The following is a 16,643-nucleotide window of genomic DNA, read 5'->3' as shown; positions in this document are numbered from 1 at the left end:
ATTGGACCATCAAGCAACACGTTTCACTGCAGCTTAATCAGCGCTGGTGAATTCCTACTGAGGGTGTGGAGGTAATAAGGATTTGTAGAGGTTGGCCAATAACACGTTTATTTGTTTAAAAACATCTATTAGATAACCTTTCTTGAAGGGGTACTCCGGTGAAAAACTTTATTTTTTTTAATCAACTGGTGCCAGAAAGTTAAACAGATTTGTAAATTACTTCTATTAAAAAATCAGTGCTCTCTGCTGACATCTCTGTCCATTTTAGGAACTGTCCAGAACAGCATATATGTTTGCTATGGGGATTTCCTTTTACCCTGGACAGTTCCTAAAATGGACAGAGATGTCAGCAGAGAGCACTGTGCTCATTATGTCAGCAGACAGCTCTGTGTTTCAAACGGAAAAGAATTTCCACTATAGTATTCAGCAGCTAATAAGTACAGGAAGGATTAAGATTTTTTTTTATAGAAGTAATTTACAAATCTGTTTAACTTTCAGGCACCAGTTGATTAAAAAAAAAAAGTTTTTCACCGGAGTACCCCTTTAACTGGGATCTGGAAGAATTAAGAAACTGTTGTAAACATCTTTATTGTATTTAATTTCTAATAAAATAACGGGGAATACTGTATGGATATTTCAAAGATGTGCCTTATGTAATTACAGGAGTACAATATAGTGAAACAGGGCACATATTTTTAATACATAATTCATCAAAAAACAAAGCACTACATAGGTTGCAGTAAAAGAAGAAAACTAAAAAAAAAAAACATAACTACGAACATTATTCTTATAGATTAATTATTGTTTCTGCTGGTAGGCAAGTTGGAGTTGTAGGACCTTTAGCAATGTATGCACGGCAAGCATGGAAAGCTTCATACTATCTACTATGCTGGAATACAATGTCAACATTTTAAAAGCCCACAGATCTAAAGCATAAAAAATGTAAAACAAAAAAGCAGATAAGAGCACATAAATGCATGCACCATGAAGAGAAACTACCTTCTGATACCACTTTTATCTTAATTGTCTTTCAAGTGATAGCTACCCAAGTTTGTTAACGTGTAAAGCTCAGTCAGCTGAATCATAAATGTAGTAACTTTCAACTCTGTAAAATGTCCGTATTGGTAAAATAAACCATTAAGAGGACATAGCATTCTTCTTAGCATTCAATAGCATTCAATAGGGCACATCTTCATCAATGATCATGAGATATCGCTATGAAGTCACAAGGTGCAGCTCAAGCTTTGCTTGAAAAACGTATTTATGTGATTTTTATACAGCAGCAGCTAACGCAGAACAACTCTCAAGCTATAAACAACTTCTTTATTCCAAAAAGGCCATCCTCAACATTTATATCCTTCACCCCTTAAGGACCCAGCCAATTTTCACTGTAGGATACGGCCATTTTTTGCACATCTGACCACTGTCACTTTAAGCATTAATAACTCTGGGATGCTTTTACCTTTCGTTCTGATTCCCAGATTGTTTTTTCATGACATATTCTACTTTATGTTTGTGGTAAAATGTTGTCGATCATTTCTTGGTGAAAAATTCCAAAATTTGATGAAAAAAATTGAAATTTTTGCATTTTTTTTTTTTAACTTTGAAGCTCTCTGCTTATAAGGAAAATGAATATTCCCAAAAAAATTATATATTGATTCACATATACAATATGTCTACTTTATATTTTCATCATAAAGTTGACATGTTTTTACTTTTGGAAAACATCAGGGGGCTTCAAAGTATAGCAGCAATTTTCCAATTTTTCACAAAATTTTCAAAATCGAAATTTTTCAGGGACCAGTTCAGTTTTGAAGTGGATTTGGAGGGCCTTCATATTAGAAATACCCCACAAAAGACCCCATTATAAAAACTACACCCCTCAAAGTATTCAAAATGATATTCAAAAGGTTTGTTAACCCTTTAAGTGCTTCACAGGAATAACAGCAAAGTGATAAAATTCAAAATCTTCATTTTTTAAACTGGCATGTTCTTGTAGACCCAGTTTTTGAATTTTTACAAGGGGTAAAAGGAGAGAAATCTTCCTAAAATGTGTAACCCAATTTCTCTAGAGTAAGGAAGTACCTCATATGTGTATGTTAAGTGTTCGGCGGGCGCAGTAGAGGGCTCAGAAGGGAATGAGCAACAGTGGGATTTTGGAGAGTGAGTTTTTCTGAAATTGTTTTTGGGGGGCATGTCACATTTAGGAAGCCCCTATGGTGCCAGAACAGCAAAAAAAAAAAACACATGGCATACCATTTTGGAAACTAGACCCCTCAAGGCACGTAACAAGGGGTCCAGTGAGCCTTAACACCCCACAGGTGTTTGACGACTTTTCGTTAAAGTTGGACGTGTAAAATATTTTATTTTATTTATATTCACTAAAATGCTGGTTTTCCCCCAAAATTTTAATTTTTACAAGGGGTAATAGGAGAAAATGGCCCTGAAAATTTGTAACCCCATCTCTTCTGAGTATGGAAATACCTCATATGTGCACGTCAAGTGCTCTGTTGGCGTACTACAATGCTCAGAAGAGAAGGAGTCACATTTGGCTTTTGGAAAGTACATTTTGCTGAAATGGTTTTTTGGGGGGAGGTCCCATTTAGGAAGCCCCTATGGTGCCAGGACAGCAAAAAAAAAAAAAAAAACACATGGCATACAATTTTGGAAACTACACCCCTCAAGGAACGTAACAAGGGGTACAGAGAGCCTTAACACCCCACAGGTGTTTGACGACTTTGGATGTGTAAATGTTTTTTTATTCTTATATTCCACTAAAATGCATTTTTTTCCCCAAAAAATTTACATTTTTACAAGGGGTAATAAGAGAAATGCCCCCCAAAATGTGTAACCCCATCTTTTCTGAGTATGGAAATACCCCATGTGTGGACGTCAAGTGCACTGCGGGCGGACTACAATGCTCAGAAGAGAAGGAGTCACATTTGCAAATTTTGCTGAAATGGGGGGGGCATATCGCATTTCAGAAGCCCCTATGGTGCCAGGACAGCAAAAAAAAAAAAACACTCTGACCCCCAGAGGTCTTATTTTTTTTTTTTTTTTTCAGATGAAACATTATTTTGGGCAATTTAGTGGTTTATGGGGTTAAAACTTGGAATGTACTCTGGACTTGGTACATTGGGGTCAAATTATGGAAAATTTAAATGAAAAGGGAAAATTTAGTACTCCATGGAAGTGTGATACTCCCTGAAGCAATCCTTAATGCAGAGGCCCGGATGATCGGGGCAAGAGTCACATTGAGTGGTGCTATCCTTCCGTATCCCCCTCTTGTAACACATCTTTTCTGGGTTCGTCCCTTCTTTCCAGTGTGGGGGACTTCACCTGGAAAGTGTTGGCCTGGGACGATCCTGGCACCTATTACTCCAGTTCCTTGGGAAGTCCGGCCTGCTCTTTCCCGGTCGCCAAAGATCAGGACCTTTATTACTTCTTCTTGGAAATGGAGGAATGTCCCTGTGTTGCCAGCGTGCTGGGACAGTACAAAAGCGTTGTACATGGCAACCTGTACCATGTAGACCGCAACTTTTTTGTACCATACCCGTGTTTTGCGCATGGCCATGTATGGCTTGAGGACTTGATCAGAAAGATCAACTCCCCCCATATACCGATTGTAGTCCAGAATACAATCGGGCTTGAGGACCGTTGTTGTACCTCGCACAGGGACAGGTGAGCTGCCGTTGCCATGAATAGTGGTCAGCATAAGGATAAGGTTTTTCCGCACGGTCCCACAAGCGGACGTCGATTTGGCAGCAAGGGATGTGAAGAGAGGGATGCTGGTATAAAAGTTATCCACGTACACGTGGTAACCCTTATCCAGCAATAGGTGCACAAGCTCCCAAACGAGTTTCCCGCTAACACCCAGAGTGGGGGAACAATCTGGGGGTTCAATACGGGAATCTCGTCCCTCATACACACTATGAGGGACCGGAATTGTCCATGACGTACGCATATGTCATGGGTCCTTAAGAACCAGGGTGTCATGACGTACGCGTACGTCAAGGGTCCTTAAGGGGTTAAAGGAATACTCCACTGGAAAACTTTTTTTTTTTTTTTTAAATCAACTGGTGCCAGAAAGTTAAACAGATTTGTAAATGACTTCTATTTAAAAATCTTAACCCTCCCAGTACTTAGTATTAGCTGCTGTATGCTCCACAGAAAGTTCTTTTCTTTTAGAATTTTCTTCTTTTCTCATTTTAGGAACTGTAAGAGTAGGAGAAAATCCCCATAGGAAACCTATCCTGCTCCGGACAGTTCCTGACATGGACAGAGGTGTCAGCAGAGAATACTGTGGTCAGACAGAAAGGAAATTCAAAAAGAAAAGAACTTCCTGTGGAGCATACAGCAGCTGATAAGTACTGGAAGGGTTAAGATTTTTAAATAGAAGTGACTCACAAATCTGTTTAACTTTCTGGCACCAGTTGATTTAAAAAAAAAAAGTTTTCCAGGGAGTACCCCTTTAAATAAGCTATTGATAAACTCAAGCTAGAAATGGTAAATACTCAATATAAAGCAGCACATATTACCTTTACAACTCAGGATTCTGTAATGTGGCAGTTTGTATATACTTGCTATTCCCCTGGTTTAGAAATATACCAAATAATGGAAGATGCTGACTGCTGCTCTCCCAGCAACTGCTTATTCACAGATCTATGGGGATTATAATACAGGGTGTGCCATGGAAAGCATACGGAATTATCCTCATTATTTCAGTTGTCCAGTCAAAATCACATTCAGAGAGGAGAAGATAAGCTAAGAGCTTCTGCTAAATTACACAGTCCATAACTTGCAGCTAACCAAAATCTTAAATAAGCTTATATTGAAAGAGTGCTACCCTGAAAAACATGGAAAGCATTAGGATAAATTCACACATGGCAGAGATACTACAGATTTTATGTAGGCAAAATCTACAGCAAATTACAGTAGCAGGGGAGTAGATCAGATTCTACAAATCTCATCCACATGCGCCACTTCTTGTAGAAAACAAAGTATGCTTGGATTTTGAGGTTATAGGAATGCCCATTCCTTAGCAGATTTTCACTATGGATTTCTGCACTGTCAATCCGTTGTGGTGTCCCGGTAACGTATTGCATACCGTACCTAGTGTAGAGGTCCCCAAAGTCAGAGTAACTACGCTCAGGTAGGATCCCTCAGGTGGGACAGCCCCTAGTCGCCTCTCCTCTACTCTAATTCTGTACTGTTTATACATGTATATATTTAGTAATAATGTATATTTAATATAATGTATAGTATACTTACCTTGTTTAGCGTCGCAGGACCTTCAGTCATGTGACCATGTTAATATCCTCTATGGCAGTGATGGCGAACCTTTTTGAGCCTGAGTGCCCAAACCGTAATGCACGACAACTTTTTTCCCCTCAAAGTGCCAGCACAGCAATGAAATCGGAATACTGATGTGTGTGGGGTGATGTATGTTTGAGGGGTGCTGTGTGTGTCTGAGAGGTGCTATGTGTGTCTTTGGGGTGCTGTGTGTTTGTCTGTGGGGTGCTATGTGTGAGAGGTGATGTGTGTTTGAGGGGTGCTGTGTATTTGCCTGAGGGGTGCTGTGTGTCTGAGGTGCTGAGTGTGGGGGTGATGTGTGTGTGTGAGGTGCTGTGTTTCAGGGGTGCTATGTGTGTGAGGTGCTGTGTTTCAGGGGTGCTGTGTGTGTCTTTGGGGTGCTGCGTGTTTGTAGGGTGCTGTGTGGGGGTGATGTGTGTGAGGTGCTGTGTTTGAGGGGTGCTGTGTGTGAGGTGCTGTGTTTGAGGGGTGCTGTGTGTGAGGTGCTGTGTGTGTGAGGTGCTGTGTTTCAGGGGTGCTGTGTGTGTGAGGTGCTGTGTTTCGGGGTGCTGTGTGTTTGTGGGGTCCTGTGTGTGGGGATAATGTGTGTGAGGTGCTGTGTTTGAGGGGTGCTGTGTGTGTTTCTGTGGGGTGCTGTGTGTGTTTGAGGGGTGCTGTGTGTGTGTGTCTGTGGGGTGCTGTGTGTGTTTGAGGGGTGCTGTGTGTTGGAGGTGCTGTGTGTGGGAATGATTGTGTGTGTGTTTGAGTGGTGCTGTGTGTGTGAGGTGCTGTGTTTGAGGGGTGCTGTGTGTCTAAAGGTGCTGTGTGTGTGTGTTTGAGGGGTGCTGTGTGTGTCTGAGGTGCTGTGTGTGGGGGTGCTGCGTGTGTGTGTTTGAGGGGTGCTGTGTGTCTAAAGGTGCTGTGTTTGGGGGTGCGGTGTGTGGGGGTGCTGTGTGTGTTTGAGGGGTGCTATGGGTGCTGTGTGGGGGATTGGGTTAAATAATACATACATATATAATACACAATACATACATAATACATTTAAAAAATTTAAAAAAAATGTTATTTCAGCTACCGGGTTGGATGCTAGGTGAGTGCTGTAGTAGTTTTTAGTATATTTGCTGGTAGAAGAGCATGACTGCAGAGAGCAGGCTGTGTCCCGTGTATCAGAACAAAGGAAAAAAGAAAGATGCCTCTTTAAAACATCAAACCTTTAATCTGTATGCATTAAAAATAGAAAAAGGTGGACATCATAAAAGAGAAGCGAAACTCCAACACGTTTTGAGCAAAATGTAGCTCTTCATCATGGCTACATGTAGCCCGAAGCGCACTGGAGTTTCACTTTTCTTTTATGATGTCCACCTTTTTCTATTTTTAATGCATACAGATTAAAGGTTTGATGTTTTAATACTACATGCACTGTTATCTTTGGAAGAGCTGGAGGCAACTTTCTTTTATCTTTTGTTCTGATTCATAATACATATATACATACGTCATACACACATCAAACATACATAACACACTACCATACACACACACACATTATACATACATAATGCATAAATACATACTATATGCATACATACAAACATCATACGTAGATAATACAAACATCATACATATATAGTACATGCATGTATCATATTTATATATATATATATATATATATATAGTACATGCATACATCATACATACATCATACATATGCACATCATACATAATACATACACAAATCCATAATATATATATATATATACACATCATACATAAATACATCATACATACACACATCCTACATACATAACATACATGTATATATGTATGTTTGTATTTATGCATTATGTGTATATATATATATAATACATATATACATACATAATGCATAAATACAAACATCATACATTTATAATACATACATACATACATAATATACACATGCACACATAATACACACACCATACATACATCTTACACACATCATACATACATATTACACACATCACACATACATATTACACACATCACACATACATCCCCCCCCCCTCCCGTCCTCGGTCGCTTAACCCCTGTTTGTGCCCTTTTCTCACCTGCGGCAGCCATGTTGGGGTCAGAGGCCGGGCGCGTGCACTCCCATCTGCTGCAAACTTTGCACCATCGCCCACTTCTTCCTCACGCCGAGGAATGTACACTCAGCGCCAGGAGTTGCGGCCAGGAGCCTCTCAGGAGGTGGAAGGAGACGTGCGCACCCGCAGTGCAGCCCCTGCGCCTGCCATTAGCGCAGCAGTGTGCGCGGCCGGGGAAGGGGGGAGGAGTGGCCCAGAGGAAGGGGGATAGAGTGGCCCGGAGGAAGGGGGATAGATCGGCTGGAGGAAGGGGGGATAGAGTGGCTGGAGGGGATAGAGCGACCGGAGCCGCAAATAAAAAATATATATATACATTTTTAGACATTCCGCCAAGACAGACGGCGGAAAGGCATCCATGGTGAACTATGGCCACATGCCCACAGAGGGGGCTCGGCGTGCCACCTGTGGCACGCGTGCCATAGGTTCGCCATCACTGCTCTATGGTATGTTGGAGGACCTTTGGAGGTCCTTGGGTCACATGTTGCCCATAATCCTTTGAAATGGTGATTGACATCAGTATTGGACCAATTAGCTCTAGTCCAGCCCCTGCCCATATAAGGGAGCTGTAGCCAATTATCGCTCTCTTTGGTTACTGCTCTCGTGGATGCCGGACTAGCAGGACGGATCTGCGCAACTTGCAAAGACACGCTAGGGCTGAAAACCTACCGGCCTCAGCTGAACTAAACCGTGAGTTCTAAACTAATCCCCGCTAAAGATAGCATGACTACTGGACCACAACTAAATCCCCTAAATCCAGTGGAACAGAGCACATTACCTTAAAGACTCTAAATTGCTTAAGTCCCAACCTTTGTCAATCTCCAAGAAAGCAGTTGTATGTAAAGAGACTGTTCCGGTCATGAAGCTTGCATAAAATCTTCACTAAAAGTTACACCTGTTTCAGAAAACTCTCCGGTTGTGGACATTCCATTATTATCTAACTCCCTATCGCTCTTGGGAAGGGTGGCGGTAGGACAAGCATTACTGAGGAGCCCTCACCCTGGCGTCACGAATAGCAAGGGTTAACAAGCACCCTTTAATCACCGCACAGCTACACTCCCCATACCCTACTCCCCCAGGCTATCACACCATTAAAAGTGAAATCCACTGAAGCCCTCAGAGGTTTGCCAACATGCTCGACATCTCAGGTCTCCAGGCCCAGTTGGCCGAAACTAAGTCCCCCTTCGAGCGCAACCAACCATCTTTAATGAATGTGTGCCTACGTTGGTGGCCCAGTTTGTGAAACTGCTGACTGGATTCGGCCTTCAATTCTGACCTCAAATAACATCCACACAACCTTTTGAATGTATGAAAGCCTAGCAGGTTTATCACATCACTCCCATTTTTAAAGAGTATGGATTAGGAATCAGGAGATTTACTTTAATGCTTAACTCCAATCATGCTCTGGTGGAAGGATATATGTTTAAATCTCCCAGCAATTTATGAATTGGTATGGGGCTTTAGAAAGAATTTGTAGCCTGATCACTGTATTCTCACAAAAGTCTCAGACTACAAAGCTGTCTGGAGATTTAGAAAGCCCAATGAAGTCAAAGGGACATTTTTTTTCCTCTGTTAAATGCGGATATTGTGCGGATTCCATGTGAAATTTAACTTGAGTAATGAAAAAAAGCACTTTTTTTCAGTGTATTGTAGATTCATGCAGAATTCATGTGAAAATTATAATCCAAATATGATCCGGTGCAAAATTCCGCATTTATGCGGAATTTCTGACATCTAAACATAGCTTTACACTTTAAGCTGTTATACTTATTCTTTGTGAGACAATTTGCTTATATATGCAGTCATAGTTATTTCACCAACTAAAAGCCACGTTCACACTATGGAAAATCAAGGCTGAATGTCTGTGTTAAATTCCATGCAGATTCCACCTTGAATAAGACTCCCTTTGACTTTAAAAGGGTACTCCACTCCCCAGCATTCAGAACATTTAGTTCCGAACGCTGGTGCAGGCCACAGGGGTCGCCACGCCCCCTTGTAACATCACGCTCCACCCCTTGTGACATCACGCCCCACCCCCTCAATGTAAGTCTATGGGTCCTATAGGTTTTCATTGAAGGGGCAGGGCCGTGACAACACGATACTCTGGCCCCTGTATCACGAGCCATCGCTCTGTGCAGCTAATGACAAGCGGGTGCTGCAGGAGAGATTGCGAGGGTTCCCGGCAGCGGGGCCCCCACGATCAGACATCTTATCCCTTATACTTTGGATAGGGGATAAAATGTCTAGGGGCGGAGTAACCCTTTAACATGCAGGTGAATGGGTTTTCTGGTTGAGCAAAATTTTCTGGTTGAGCAAAAAATTCCGCCAGAACATTGAGCCTGCTCAACTTTCTGGCAAAATCCACTCCACCACAGACACTGCCGTCTATGGACACAGCAATGTTTGGGCAGTACTAGCGCGGATTGATTCAGTTAGCGCTGGCTGTGCTCGGAAGCATCTCAAGTGTGAACCTGGCCTTAGGCTGTCCAGGCAAAAATTGTGGAAGTACATGGTAACAGCTGGAAGTGTATAACCTGCCTAAACTTACCTTTCCCCCCGCCCCAGGGGGTCCACTTAACGAAGCTTCAGGCAGGAAAGGGTTAAGTGCTTACACTGAGGTGACAGCTATTGCTTAAACAGAGCATGGTTTTGGGCACATGCAGAATGCATGTCCTCTCCATCTGTCCCTGCCGGAAGCCGCATATCCTTCTGGCTGTGTATGCAATGCTGTAGTTAGTGTGGAGACCTCGAAAGATGGATGCATAGGGATCTCCTTTATCACAATGAGGTCCAGGAAGTGGAGATGTGAGGTGCTGTTCGCTTTAGTTCTGACCTTTGAGGTACCAGCACAGCATGGCTACGGCACTGTGATGGTGACTCATGGCTCTGTTATCCGGGGGCAGGGGATTATGGGATTAGCAAATGAAGTCGATGCTCAATGGTTATTACACCTCATATATCCCCGAAGCGCAGCCTGCAGGCGCAGCGTGCCCTCGTGTGCACTGGATAGGTGAATGGTCCCAAGTGAGGCTGTAGGGGTTAGTGATCATCCTGTTGCAATGACCTGTACCACCACCCCCCCACCCCATCCCGACCGTATTACAGCCTATAGGTCTATGGGATGGTGGGAGTAATTGTACATCCCCCTTCTGTACTATCTTCCACTGTGTCATGGGACAGTTGGAGAAAGGGCAGATCAGAGCACCCTCATGTTATGAGAACAGAGCAGATATCTCTGTATACAGGTTAGGCTTCCCGTTGCCTTAAGTCACCACCTGGTCTGTACAGGATGTCCAGGCAACAGTTGCTATTAAAAAAAGCTGTACCCTGAACACACTGGCGCCTCTATTTTTCCTATAGATGCTGTGATCTGCAATGATCATGGAATTTGAGGGTTAATTGAAGACATCAGCATGATCGCAGACATCAGCAGGCTAATAGCAGAAGGAACTCACCCACTATGATGCGAGCGCAGCTCCTGCACTTGCTAAGTGGCCGCGCTGTAAATGTACAGTGCTTTGAACAAAGTAGCTTGCAAAAGCGCTATACATTTACAGCGTATGTTCATAAGGCTATTTTCTTTCTTACTTTTCCTCCAAAAATTAATAAAAGTTATTCATTACACTATGTGTATCCCAAATTGGTCTTGAACAGTGAAGAAAAAAAAAGTAATGACTGCATCAAAATTCAATAAAAAAAAAACATGGAACAAAATTGTTTATACATATGTTAGTGATGACCTTCTTGAGTTTTAGGGAACTGATGAATTATAGGCCATTGGAGTTTATCTCCAAGAACATTAACCAAATGGATACTAATACTAGTAATGTGCTTAACAAATGATGTTGTGCTGGGGGCCCAACAACTACACAACGATAAACTTGGATGGATGATGATAGCAGCCTTTTCAGACCCAAGGAATGCAATGGGAAAAAAACGGCACAACCTGAAGCTTCACAGGGTCAGCGCCCACCAGTGGACAGAAAAACCAGAATGATGGTGCTAATTTGAAGGATTCCTAATTTATGGCATAAAATTTATTAAAACATTGTGTTTCTAACCTGGACAGTTAATCAGATATCCAATTACTTGAATAAAAAAAAAAACTGTCTGGGTTAGAAATGTGTTGCTTTAGAATGTTTTAATTAGTTGTATGCAATAAATTAGTTTATTTGGAGCCCTTCAGATTAGCGCCATCATTCTGGTTTTTCTGTCCACTGGTGGTCGCTGACCTTTAAAGCTTCACAATAGAGATAAAGGTTGAACTTTATGGACTCTGGTCTTTTTTCAACCTTATGAACATAAGCATTAACTTGTACCAATTATAAATTAAGCACAAATTATGGTTGGCTACCCAGCACAATGCAACTGCCATAATGTAAATGCATATATAAAAGATTTTTACTGAAAAAAGTACCTACCAAGAACTTTCGTCTTATTACAAAACATTGTCGAATCTGGTCAACTCCCCACAAAGCTACTGTATAACCTGTAAATAAAAACATGTACATTAACACAATAAAGGTCTTATATACATAACACTAACAATGAAAGAGCAAACCAGGAAAAAAAAATTATTATATGTACATGTTATTTAAATAATTCTCCTTACATAAAGCAATCATATGATTTGTATTAAGAAAAAGCTAATGTGATTAAAAGTTTTAAATATCTATATGAAATGTCTTGGGAATGGAGAAAACCTACAAGAGTATAAAACTCACATGCAAACAAAAGAGAAAATATTCCCAGTCTATGTCTGAGGGCTTGTTGTACTCAATCTCAGGCTGCTGCTTCCTGCCTTATGACTGAAGGGAAAGGCTCTGCCTACATAGTGGTTATTCATTTTCTCATCTTAAACTATAACTGAAATAAATTATGGCAATACTTGGTAAAACCACAAGCACTCATGTACGTGAAGGACTGAGTCACGATGTGACCAGCAAGCAACAGGGATGTAAAGACAAGACAAAACCCACAGAGACGTTAAAGGGGTACTCCGGTGGAAAACTTTTTTCTTTTAAATCAACTTGTGCTAGAAAGTTAAACAGATTTGTAAATTACTTCTATAAAAAATCTTAATCCTTCCAGTACTTATAAGCTGCCTAACAATACAGAGGAAATAATTTTCTTTTTGGAACACAGTGCTCTCTGCTGAATCACAAGCACAGTGCTCTCTGCTGACATCTCTGTCCATTTCATAAACTGACCAGAGCAGCATATGCTTGCTATGGGGATTTTCTCTTAAAATGGACAGAGATGTCACCAGAGAGCAAAAATATGCAACAACAAAAAAAGGTTCCTGTCTTTACTCTTGCACTTTACTTTCCGCCATAAATGACTAATTTGTAGAAAACTGCTATTCACTTTACCAATACAGGAATTAACTGAAGGCATTCTAACTAGTGTTGAGCATGAAAAATAAATAAGAGTTTAGGGCGAACTACAAGATGGTCATCAGGCCAAGCAGTGTAAGTGACAGCGAACACATAAATAATACATGGAGGCAATGACAGGTGTTAAAAGGAACAGATGCCATGTACAGTATAAAACACCTTACCTTTCACCAGAATTATCTGGAAACTAATTCAAGTCATTCTGCTGTCTCTAACAAAATAATGCAGTCAAAACATCATGGCCCAGATTTATCAAAGTTTGTAGAACTTATTTTCACGTACATTTGGCGCAACTCCACTTATTTGAAACTTTTGCTTTATTTACATCCCACCGCTCATTTTGACATCTTGCTCACGTAGACGTTTTTTCACTTTCCAGTGCACCCTGATTTATCAACTGCGACTGTCGCAGATCTAGGCGCATGTAAATAAAAAGCTCCAGGAATCTACACCAGCTTGAACTTTGCTTATGTTTCTGCTTTTCTGACTACCTGATCACGAATCACACCAATTTACATCCCCACCTTGTATCCCATCCGCCTGCGTATCTCCCATCTGGTTGCTACCTGTTGCAAGACTACAAATCCCAGCATGCCCTTGCAGTGAGGGCATGCTGAGAGTTGTTGTCTTGTAGCAGGGCACGGGCGGGTAGGAGACAAGGGTGGGAGATGTAAGTCAGTGCCCCTGTCATTAAGTGAGGGTAGCGGGGATAGAATCAGAGGGAGTACGGGCGGCTGCTAGCCCGGGCTCCTTTAAAGGGGTTCTCCACTGCCCTGCCTTTCGGAGCTCAGCTCGCAGCGTCCGGAAGTTCATTACTCCGAACGCTTTGTGCGGGCTTCCGTGTTCGAGGCCGCCCCTTGTGACGTCACGCCCACCCCTCATCACGTCACGCCCGCCCCCTCAAAGAAAGTCTATGGGAAGGGGGCACGACCGCTGTCACGCCCCCTTCCCATAGACTTTCGTTGATGGGGCGTCAAACACGGAAGCCCGCACACAGTGTTCGGAGTAATGAACTTACGGATGCTGCGAGCGGAGCTTTGGAAGGCAGGGCAGTGGAGAACCCCTTTAACATACCTCGGCGACGCAGAGTTTTTTGGAGTCCCTAATGTAATTTCACATTCCCTGCTGGGTCCCGTCATTGGCTGGGACTGAGCTGCCAATCATTGGACCTGGCGGGAAATTTGATCTTACATTAGGGACTAAAACTCTGCGGCTCAATTATATGTTAAAAGGAACCCCGGCTGGCATCACCCTGCAGTCACCCGGGACTCCCGCAGACGGGCTGGGAGATGTGCAGGCGCCGTCCCCGTTATCCCTCAGCGCTGCAGTACACGCTGAAGGATGGCAAAGACAGCTCCTGCACATCTCCCGGCCCGGCAGCGGGAGTCCCAGGCGGCTGCAGTGTTAAGTCAGCCTGGGCTCCCTTTGCTACGACGCCACAGAATTTACTGTCATTTCAAATTTCTCGCCATGTCATGGGACCCGGCAGGAAATATGAAAATTACAGTGATTTTCTGATCACTGCCAGCCAGGGAGCAAAGCGCATTACCGTCCGATTCCCTGGCTTGCACAACTACAACTCCCAGTGTGTTCTTAAGAGTAAGGACATGCTGGGAGTTGTAGTTGTGTGGTGGGGCGGGTGACAAACGTGTCACCTGCCCTCTGCTGCACAACTACAACTCCCAGTGTGCCCTTACTGTAAGGGCATGCTGGCAGTTATAGTCATGCAGCGGGGGTAGGTGACAAGCTTGTCACTCGCCCGCACATCTCCCGCACCACATGACTACAACTCCCAGCATGTCCTTACTGTAAGGGCATGCTGGTAGTTGTAGTAGTGCGGCACGGGAGATGCGCGGGGGTGGGTGAAAATAAATGTATTAACCTATATTTCTTGTTTGGTTTTTTTCTCATTTCAGATCCGTGTATCCTGTAGACTACTTCAGATTCGGTGGACTGCGTCGATGATTAGCGTTTTTTTTTCTTTTTGTTTAATGTTAATAAAATGGTTAACGCGGGCTTGTGGGGCGGTGTTTTTTTATAATTTTTTTTTAAACGTGTTGTGTTTTTTTAATTATTTACTTGACAGGCTTAGTAGTGGAAGCTGTCTTATAGACGGAATCCATTACTAAGCCTGGGCTTAGAGTTAGCCCCAATAACAGCTGGTGCTAATCCCCAATTATTACCCCGGTACCCACTGCCTCAGGGGTGCCGGTACCAACAGGCCTGGAGCATCAAAAATGGCACTCCTGGGCCAAGGCAGTAAAAGGCTGGCTTTATTTAGGCTGGGGAGGGCCAGTAACAATGGTCCTCGCCCACCCTGGTAATGTCAGGCTGTTGCTGCTTGGTTGTTATTTGGCTGAAAATAAAAAATGGGGGGAACCCTATGCGTTTTTTTGTTTTTATATTTAATTATTTATGCAAAAAAAAAAAATAGCATAAGGTTCCCCCTATTTTTATTCTCACAAAATACCAACCAAGCAGCAACAGCCTGAGGTTACCAGGGTGGGCAAGGACCATTGTTACTGGCCCTCCCCAGCCTAAATAATGCCAGCCTGTTACCTCCTAGGCCCAGGAGCGCCATTTTTGATGCTCTCGGCCTGTTGGTACTGGCTCTTCCAGGCACTTCTGTGGCGGTGGGTACCGGGGTAATAATTGGGGGTTACCGCTAGCTGTTTTTGTGGCGAACACTAAGTCTGGCTTAGTAATGGCTTCCATCTATAAGACAGCTTCCACTACTAAGCCTGTAAAGTAAATTTTTTTAAAAACAACACGTTTAAAAAAAAAATCTATTCCAAAAAAAAACACATCCCCAAAAGCCCTTGTTAACCATTTTATTAACATTTAACAAAACAAAAAAAAAAAACACTGGTCACCGTAGTCCTCCGAATCTAAAGTAATCCACAAGAACTGAAATGAGAAGTAAAAAAAAGTTTGTACATTTAGGGGAAAAAAAGTGGTTAAAAAAATGTAATAAACAGACATTATATATATATAAGATAAAACTTCGCACACCACTTCTCACGGTGAAGTAGATTTAGATTTTATTAGCAATCCAATAGTTAAACAGTATGACGTTTCGGTCCTACCTGGACCTTCATCAGATCCGGATTGCTGTGGAGGTCAGAGTAAAGAGCCGGCGTATAGCCGTGTGTGGAGGTAGTCTGAAGTGCGACCTATGGTCGCTGGAGGCATTTTCCTGATGCCTCCAGCAACCATAGGTCGCACTTCAGACTACCTCCACACACGGCTATACGCCGGCTCTTTACTCTGACCTCCACAGCAATCCGGATCTGATGAAGGTCCAGGTAGGACCGAAACGTCATACTGTTTAACTATTGGATTGCTAATAAAATCTAAATCTACTTCACCGTGAGAAGTGGTGTGCGAAGTTTTATCTTTTATATACACGTAAGGATTGGGATTCCTAACTCCAGCACCCACGACATTTTTGAGAGTGACGTATTTCTGCATTTATTTTATATATATATATATATATATATATATATATATATACATTTTCAAAGCTGCAAATTGGCGTTCTGAAGTCATTTATTGGTTTTTGCTTATGTGTGCTAAAAAAAAATGGTATTCAAAAGTGATTTATTGGTTTTTGCTTATGTAAGCCAAATTTATCAACCCCCTGTGATAGTATGATAAATGTGCCATACATAAGCAAAACTAGATGCCTACAGAACTCGCTTACCAAAGCAACGATGCTAAATGTCCCCCCTCATAACTGGCCGAGAGATCCGTCCATTTCTCTGCAAGAAAGTCTATACAGAGAAATGTATGGCTCGCTCAGGCTTTCCTGGCTAACTTACCATAGCTGCTGTCT

General features: G+C 42.4%; 2 protein-coding genes across 7 annotated transcripts in view; one reads left to right on the top strand and one right to left on the bottom strand.

Annotated features, from left to right (window-relative positions):
- Positions 1-16,643, top strand: part of AFG2B (AFG2 AAA ATPase homolog B) — a 287,286-nt gene that overhangs the window by 37,366 nt on the left and 233,277 nt on the right. The window lies entirely within an intron of this gene.
- Positions 1-16,643, bottom strand: part of ATP8B4 (ATPase phospholipid transporting 8B4 (putative)) — a 517,140-nt gene that overhangs the window by 469,174 nt on the left and 31,323 nt on the right. For all 6 annotated transcript variants that reach the window (XM_056572217.1, XM_056572215.1, XM_056572212.1 and 3 more), the window contains exon 3: positions 11,834-11,901. In XM_056572217.1, the coding sequence (XP_056428192.1) occupies positions 11,834-11,861 (28 nt within the window). In that variant the 5' untranslated portion in view covers positions 11,862-11,901. The remainder of the gene's footprint in view (positions 1-11,833; positions 11,902-16,643) is intronic.

Source organism: Hyla sarda, chromosome 4 (genome assembly GCF_029499605.1).
Source record: "Hyla sarda isolate aHylSar1 chromosome 4, aHylSar1.hap1, whole genome shotgun sequence".
NCBI lineage: Eukaryota > Metazoa > Chordata > Amphibia > Anura > Hylidae > Hyla > Hyla sarda.
Note: the sequence above shows the minus strand (reverse complement) of the source record. Positions and strands in the feature narration are given on the sequence as shown.